This window comes from Peromyscus maniculatus, chromosome 17 (assembly GCF_049852395.1).
Source record: "Peromyscus maniculatus bairdii isolate BWxNUB_F1_BW_parent chromosome 17, HU_Pman_BW_mat_3.1, whole genome shotgun sequence".
Taxonomy (NCBI): Eukaryota; Metazoa; Chordata; class Mammalia; order Rodentia; family Cricetidae; genus Peromyscus; species Peromyscus maniculatus.
The window spans coordinates 25,824,268-25,832,490 of NC_134868.1; the positions used below are offsets into that span (position 1 = coordinate 25,824,268).

Genomic DNA, 8,223 nt, shown 5'->3' on the forward strand with positions numbered 1-8,223 from the left:
CCGGTATGGTCGGGGTTGACCCCCTCCCCGGGACCTTAAGAAACCGCGGAAACCGAGCCCAGAGCCTGCGACGTCAGTGCTGGGCCTGCCTGCAAATACGTTTGCTGCTCGCTTGGGGGAAAGTGGCACCCAGGCCTGCTCCGGTTTTTGAATGTCCCGATCCCGCAGCCATCCCCACGTTCCCCCAAACGCCCCGAGCCTCGGAACGAGACTCGGCCCGCTTTCCCGCAGCACACGGCAGCCAGCTTTTGTTTATGTTGGCCTCGCGCACGCGCGCCGGCGAGCGTCAGGAGGGCGGGGCCGCGCGGGCGGGGGAAGCGGCGACGCCCCGCCCACTGTCTCCACCCCCGCCCCCGCCCCCGCCCCCCGGGCGCGTCGCGCGGTCCGGCCCGGCCCGGCTCCCGGGCGGCAACCAGCGCGTCGGCGTCACAAAGCGCCGCCGGAACGCCGACGCCGACGCCGACGCGGCCTCTCGACGGGGTGGGGGACGGGAGGCACGTCTCCCCTCCTCAGTCGCCTCAGCCCCGCCCGCCCTGGCCGGGCGCAAACCGCCGAAGTCGCGGGCCGGCCCGCCCCCTCCCCACCCCACCGGCGCCCGCAAGGCATCCTGGGAGGCGGCGCTCGCGCCGGAAGGCGGCGGCGGCGGCGAGGTTATAAAAGGGAGCGAGGCCGCGGCCGGCGGAAGTGGGCGGTTCGTCGGCGCCGGGGTCTGTTGTCTGGGGGCTTTTGCGGGGCTGCCGGAGGGGCGTTCTCCGGAGCGAGGGCCGGTGCCGCCGCCGGTGCCGGTGCAGGCCGCCCGCTCGCGCCGCGGTAGCCGCCTCCAGCCCGGCCCGCCGCCCTTTGGCTCCGTGCGTGCGCTCGCGCGCTCCGCCCGTCCCCGCCAGGCCCCAACATGGCGCAGGAGGTGTCGGAGTACCTGAGCCAGAACCCGCGGGTAGCCGCCTGGGTGGAGACGCTGCGCTGCGAGGGCGAGACGGACAAACACTGGCGCCACCGCCGGGAGTTCCTGCTCCGCAATGCCGGGGACCTGGTCCCCGCGACGCCCGAGGAGGCCGCGGCTGCGGCCGCCGAGAGCGGGGCGCGCAGCCGGCAGCTCCAGCAACTCGTCTCCTTCTCCATGGCCTGGGCCAACCACGTCTTCCTAGGGTGCCGGTGAGTGAGGAAAGCGTCGCTAGCCGGCCGGTCCCGGGCTGGGGTCCGCGCGCCCTCCCCCCTACCCACCCCCACCCCCCCCCCCGGCAGGTGCCCGAGGAGCGATCGCGGGGAACCGGTGTCGCTGGGGAGGGCAGGGCGGGAAGCGCGGGAATCGGTGGAACTGCCGGTCCGTGTCCCCCCCCCCCCCCGACTGTTAGCGGCGGAGGGGCTCGGAGGGTGGGCGCGGGGCAGCCGGAGTTGTTAGCGTCCCCGCTCGCGGCACCCGGGAGACCCCCCCCGATGTCCAGGTTCGCGAGCACAGACCCGCCTCCCGAGCCCTCCCGCATTTGTTGGTGGCATCCCGGGGAAACAAAAGTTGTCGCTCGCGCGCGCGGTTGGTACGCTGTGGTGGCAACCGGGAAATGTAACGTCCGCGGGCCCCGCATCTCAAACACTGCCGGGCACTTTGGAAAACAAAACAAAAACACTTCTTGAAAGCGACTTTTGCTTCTTTTTCAGGTACCCTCAAAAAGTTATGGATAAAATTCTTAGTATGGCTGAAGGCATCAAAGTGACAGATGCTCCAATCCATACCACACGAGACGAACTGGTTGCCAAGGTGAAGAAAAGAGGGATATCGAGTAGCAATGGTTAGCAGATCATAGATGTGAACATACATAGGAGTTTAGAAAATAAGCTTGATAAAATTAGGAATTACTGTAATTACTAATTTTTAACAAGCCAGAATTTGTATAATGTATTAATCTAGTTGAAATGTTTAAGCTAAACTGTATGTCTGTCTGTTTTCAGTGCTGAATTTGTTTCCTTTGACTGCTTTAGATTTTGAAGTTCAATGTCTGATGCTGTTAACTTAAATTAGAAATTAATCCGTATTAATACTACTTTGTAAAGATATTAATGAAGTTTTCCCCTATCTTAAAAGAAACTACTAGTCCTGAAATGCTTTTCTTTGTGCTTTTTTATTTTATTCATTTATTGTTTTTCAAGACAGGGTTTCTCTGTGTAACAGCCCTAGCTGTCCTGGACCTCACTCTATAGTCCAGGCTTGCCTCGAACTCAGACTCGCCTGCCTCTGTGTCCCAAGTGCTGGGATTAAAGGCGTGCCTGCACCCCCACTGCCGGGCTCACCTTTGTGCTTTTTTTATGAATGGTTTGTTGATTAACATGTATACGGGTCTCCTAGTGAAATGCCTGTGTTTTTCTTCTTTCTAGAAGGGATAGAAGAGCCATCCAAAAAACGAGGCGTAGAAGGAAAAAACAATTCTTCGGTTGAGCGAGATCATGGAAAGAAATCTGCCAAAACAGATCGTTCATCGGCTCAGCAGGAGAACAGTTCGGCATCCACAGGGTCGTCTACCAAATCAGAGAGTAGTGGGGCCTCAGCTCGGAGCAGCTCTGGTGTCTCCGATCAGAACAGCTCCACCAGTGAAGGAGATCAATCTGTCTGCAGCCAGAGCAGCAGCAGTTCCCCTCAGGTAACAACAGCAGGGGCTGGAAAAGCTTCTGACCCAGAAGCTCCAGATAAACATGGGTCAGCATCACTTGTTTCTTCATTGTTGAAGTCCAGTATGAATAGTCACGTGACCCAGTCCACTGACTCCAGGCAGCAGAGTGGATCACCTAAAAAGAGTGCTTTGGAAGGTTCTTCAGTCTCAGCTTCTCAGAGCAGCTCAGAGATTGAGGTGCCCTTGTTGGGTTCCTCTGGAAGTTCAGAAGTAGAGTTGCCATTACTGTCCTCTAAGTCTAGTTCAGAGACGGCTTCAAGTGGGTTAACATCCAAAACTAGCTCAGAGGCAACTGTTTCGTCCTCAGCTTCTAAAAACAGTTCCTCATCAGGCACCACTTCACTGGCTCCCCCCAAGAGCGGTTCCACAAATTCATCCCTGCTGACTTCCAAAAGCACTTCTCAGGTAGCTGCATCACTGTTAGCTTCCAAAAGCAGCTCCCAGAGCAGTGGATCCATGGCTTCCAAGAGCACTTCCTTAGCAAGCGTGTCTCAGCTAGCTTCTAAGAGTAGTTCTCAGAGTAGCACTTCCCAGCTGCCTTCTAGAAGTACCTCCCAGTCCAGTGAGAGTGCTGTCAAGTTCTGTCGAAAGCTGACCACTGAGGATGTAAAGCAGAAGCAGCCTTTCTTCAACAGACTGTACAAAACGGTGGCGTGGAAGTTAGTGGCTGTTGGTGGCTTTAGCCCCACTGTCAATCATGGAGAGCTGCTAACTGCAGCCATTGAGGCTCTGAAAGCAACCCTGGATGTGTTTTTCGTCCCATTAAAAGAACTGGCAGATCTGCCTCAAAATAAGAGCTCTCAAGAAAGTATTGTTTGTGAATTGAGGTGTAAGTCAGTGTATTTGGGCACTGGCTGTGGAAAAAGCAAAGAAAATGCAAAGGCGGTTGCTTCCAGAGAAGCACTGAAGTTATTTCTCAAGAAGAAGGTGGTGGTAAAGATATGTAAAAGGAAGTACAGGGGCACTGAGGTGGAAGATCTAGTGCTTCTTGATGAAGAATCGAGACCTGTAAACTTACCTCCAGCATTGAAACATCCTCAAGAGTTACTGTAATTTCTCCGAGTTATCACTGCATCCAGTATCTGGTGTTTGAAGAGAAGAACTGGCTTTTATATAATACAAGACACTGGCTTTCACAGATTTTGTATTGCTTTTTTCCAGTTTTGCAGAAAATTTAAATTCTAGTTCTCTTCACCGAAGTAGAAGTTGTAAATAATTTATGAGTGACAGTACCTATTAAAAGGCATACATTGACAGCATACCAGTGTGCTGTTTTATTTGCTGAGGAAAATACTGTCTTCTATTTTTAATGATATATTAGGTACGATGTGTAGTTCTGTAGAATCTCAAAATTTTTGTACTACCAATTAAGTTGTCTACCATGCTTTGTTTTGTTTTGTTTTGTTTTTTTCTCTAACTTGATTAAATCACATGAAAGAAAAGGGGACCACAGTATTTGAATGTGAGAAATCCTTAAAGCAAGGTTTTAAGAATGTTGCTCATAATGTTGAACATCTGTTAAAGAATAAAAGGGAATAGTTGCCTCAAAACTATTTTCATGAGGCGTTGTAAACTTTTTTTTAAAGATACAAAACAGTATAAAGTACTTACTGTTATTTTATTCTGAATTTGTTTAAAATCACCATGATTTTGACTGCTGCTGATTCTTAAGCAGGTTAATTTATGTTTTAAGGTAAAATGCAGTTTACACTTTCTTAAAACATAAATGTGGGTTTCTATATTAAACATATTTTGTGACTACTAATATTAACAGATTGATTTGTTTAGATATTAAATGCTTTAAGCTATTTTACCTTTTCAAGAAGTTGTGTTTTTTTTCCCCCTGCCTTGGAATCAACCCAGTCTGACTTCTCCCTGCTATTTATAGTAAAGTACAAAAGCAAGTAGTTTTCATAGTGATACACATTTTTATGGGCAGGGAATTAGAGCTTCTATTAGAACCAGGTGGTTTTGTATTTGCAGATTTCAGAAGAATGTGGAGAAGACTAGAGAGCCATGGTCAGTTCTTAATGATTGTAGTCATGTGAATTGCATCTGTTGGTAATGAAGTAGACTTGTCTTAGGTGATTTTACTAATCTGGTGTGCTTGATTTTTTTTTTTTAAAGTCTGGTCTAAGGTTGATGATCTTGTTGGCTTTGGCTTTCTAGGTGTTGCACACTGGACAGTAATGGTGATAATGTATAGAAAAGAAAGGGGGTCTCAGAGTTTACTAGTTGTACTGGAATTGGAGGGTTGAAAATAAGCACAATTTAAGTGTGTAAAAATTACTTTGTAGTTTAGGAATAATAAAGATGCTTAGTTTCCTGTGCTTGAACTGAAATAATCAGGGACATTTGTATTTTGCCAGATAACCTTTTAAAATTGTTTTTTGGGGATGGCTCATTGGATACCAGAGCAAAATCTATATTCTGTAAGTGGGCTATCTTTATATATTGTGGGAGAGCAATAACATAAGTAAATTGTAAAAACACCTTCAAGTTTCTTCTGTGCTGTATTTTGTGAACCAATGCTTACCAGAAAAGTGAGCCAAATATTAGAATAAATACATGTCTGAAATACATCTGATTAGATGATTGGGTAATTTCCTAAAATGGCTTGTTTTAAGCAAATTTATAAAGGCTATTCTATTGAAAATCTTTTAAATTGCAATCAGCTTTAGATGTGGAAGAGTCTGTGTTCTAATAGGCCTATAATTCCAACTACTTGAGGCTGAGTCAGGAAGAGTGAGGTTAAAGGCCTTGGAGCTTTACAGAGCAGTGTGTGGCCATCTGAAAAGAAAAAGTCCAGGGATCCTGAGATTAAGTGCAGTGATAGAGTTGGTTGCGGAGGCGCACACCTTTAATCCCAGCACTCAGGAGGCAGAGGCAGGCGGCTCTGAGCCTGGTCCACAGAGTGAGTACTAGGGCTACACAGAGAAAACTGCCTAGAAGCTCCAAAAAAGGTAGGTGATAGAATGCTTCCTTAGCATGCAAAGAAACCCTAAGTTGAATTTCAGGTACCTCCACAAAACAAGAACAAAACCCAATATATTTTCTTGGTTTTTGAGAAAGTAGGTATATTAATTAATTATATAGTCTTGGCTGGTCTTGAACTTGCAAAGTATTCCATTCTCTGCTTCCTTAGTGCAGTGCTGGGGTTGCAGATGTGTGGCCACTCTCACATGGTTATTTATTTACAACGGCTGTATGCTCTTAGTAAAAACTGAAAGATCCCTGTGGCTGCGGAGGTGGCTCGGTGAGTAGAGGACTTGCTGCTTCCATGGAAACACTGGGCTGGGTGGCAATGCTGGCCCGGTGTCTTGAGTGCAGCACTCGGGAAGCAGAGATGGTTCCCAGGATGCTGCAAGCTCAGCCAGAGACCCCGCAGCCTCAGTTTAGAGGGTGGAGAGCAATTGCGGAAAACGCCTGAGGTCAACTTGACTTCCACACACACCTTCATGTGTAAACATCCACATGGAAAAAAGAAGATTCAAGACCTGTTTAAAACTTGTAGCTTCCCAGTACAGCTGAACAAATTGCCAAAGGTAGATGATCGTTACAATGCTGTTGCAATTCATATAGTCTTTAACAAATATAACCTGTTTTGGCTTAGAATGGGAAATGGCCTTAGGTGTTTTGCATGGGGTGGGGTGGGGAGATGGTAGTGGAACCTCTAAAAGATGGAGCCGTCCTGGAGGACATGAGTCATTGGCGGTGAGCCTTGAAGTTGAATATCTCGGCCCCATTTTCTTTAAGACAGGCTCTTACTCTGTAAGAGTAACACTAGGTGACTTGGGATTTGATATATCGACCAGGCTGGCTTCTCTTCATGTCCTGTTTTCATCCTGGTTAGTGTAACCTGCTGTCCCATGCCCTTGCCACCATGCTTTCCCTGCCTGGATTGGCTTTGTCCCCTTGAGCCATAAGCCAAAATAAACACTGTTGTGCCCGCGCAGCTGGAGCCCGAAATCTGTCGAGGGACGCCAAGGTTAAACAGCACTCTAGACACCCAGTTTCAGTTCGTCAGGGAAGCAGCTCTCTTTATTAGTACCAACATGGGCTTATATACCCCTCTAACAGCAGGGGTCAAGGAATGATTACTGTGTATCTGTAGGCAAGCCAGACACTGTTTTCCAAACAGGAAAAACCCCAGGGTAACTGATCCCCAGCACCCTCCGGAACCCAACTGCACATTTTCCACACAACTTAACTGTGACAGGACAAAAAAAGGGCATTTAAAATTAAGGCAGCAAACTTACTGCTGCCGACAAAACACTCCAGTTGTTTCTTGTTAGATATTTGGTCATGGTAATAAGAAAGATGGCTGATATTACACCTGAATGGCCAAATTTAGAATTATTGCAAAGATCCTAAAAAAGTTAAAGAGTAAGGTGATGACACATTTCACTCCAGGTTCTGGAACTTTAAAAGAATTACTTTCAAAGTCTCCTTTTGTTTCAAAGTCTAAGTGATAAGTAATTTATAAATTAATTTGGTGTTTACTTGACATTCAAGTACAAAGTGCATTGACCAGAGGGTATCTTACATATCTTTAGTTTTGATGGACTTGCAAATGTCACTGAAGATGGCATTTATCATTTGTAAACGTGTAACCTGCCCCATAGTGCCACCTCTTGAGTGCCCATTGAAGTTATGTTCCTCTGTTGCAAACTAAAATAGCTGTAATTGTTTATTGCATTTTACTTTGTGTGTGTGCCATAGTAAGTGTGCAGGTTGTGTGAATCTGTCTTCTGCCATGTGGGTCCCAGGGATAGATCTCGGCTCATCAGACTTGGTGGCACACACCTTTAGTCACTGAACCTTGTCAGCCCCATACAATAACCCAAACAGCAAAACAGCTTCAAACACTGCTGTTAACATGCATGTATAACTAGACAAAGGTAACATGGCTTTACAAAGGTGATAACTTGAATTCTAAGCCATGTCACTGGAGCAGAGATGACTTACTCATCCCTTGAAGTTGACAGTAGATCATTCAAACACATCCTATCTGCATGTCACGATTGTAATTTCATTTGACACCACATGGCTGGGTGTGGGTAGGTTGTAGTAATGTTAGCTGCTGAGAGAGGCAAGCACATTTAGGGGCTAACTACTGTTTTGTTTTTTAAGACAAGATCTTGCTATGTAGCTCTGGCTAGTCTAGTACTCTGTAACCTATACTGGCCTCAAACTGTGTCCCTCAGGGCTCAGCCTCCAGAGTGTTTGATTTATAGGTGTGTTCATGTACCCTTGAAGTTTATTTTTAGTTAAAACTTGTAAACTGCAAGCTGAGTGTGCACAGAGACCACCCTGTCTTCCCCCTTACTCCTTTAAAATGTGCTCCATGGTCTTGAGGTGAGCACCACCGCGTCCCGCCGCTCTGCTGTCTTTGACTTTGTACTCTCCACGGTTGGACCTATTGCATCAGATTATAGTGGATATAGTTCAAAGTTCTCATTGCTTCAAGGGTAGCTCTCCCGAGTGAAGCCTTAACCACAGAAAGATGTGTGTTAGGCAGGCCGAAATAGATAGAGAATGCTCAGTGTCAAAGTATGGCTGC

At 47.5% G+C, this 8,223-nt stretch overlaps 1 protein-coding gene across 2 annotated transcripts; it reads left to right on the forward strand.

The window, feature by feature from the left end:
* Positions 1-474: 474 nt before the first annotated feature.
* Cdkn2aip (CDKN2A interacting protein) lies at positions 475-3,919 on the forward strand. Of its 2 annotated transcripts, none has more exons than XM_076553323.1 (3): positions 475-1,152; positions 1,654-1,753; positions 2,368-3,919. In XM_076553323.1, exons 1-3 carry the CDS (start codon positions 893-895, stop codon positions 2,374-2,376), a joined length of 369 nt encoding a protein of 122 aa, XP_076409438.1. In that variant the 5' UTR covers positions 475-892; the 3' UTR covers positions 2,377-3,919. The 2 variants fall into 2 exon arrangements, with proteins under 2 accessions (XP_076409438.1, XP_076409437.1); XM_076553322.1 differs by having other exon boundaries at positions 592-1,152; positions 1,654-1,784.
* The last annotated feature ends 4,304 nt before the right edge of the window (positions 3,920-8,223 follow it).

Bases quoted from the DNA above. Each gene is read 5' to 3' on its own strand.
- Cdkn2aip (XM_076553322.1), top strand. From the start codon at position 893: ATGGCGCAGGAGGTGTCGGAGTACCTGAGCCAGAACCCGCGGGTAGCC. The intron at 1,153-1,653 runs GTGAGTGAGGAA...CTTCTTTTTCAG, and splicing joins CACGTCTTCCTAGGGTGCCG to GTACCCTCAAAAAGTTATGG. The intron at 1,785-2,367 runs GTTAGCAGATCA...TCTTCTTTCTAG, and splicing joins AGGGATATCGAGTAGCAATG to AAGGGATAGAAGAGCCATCC.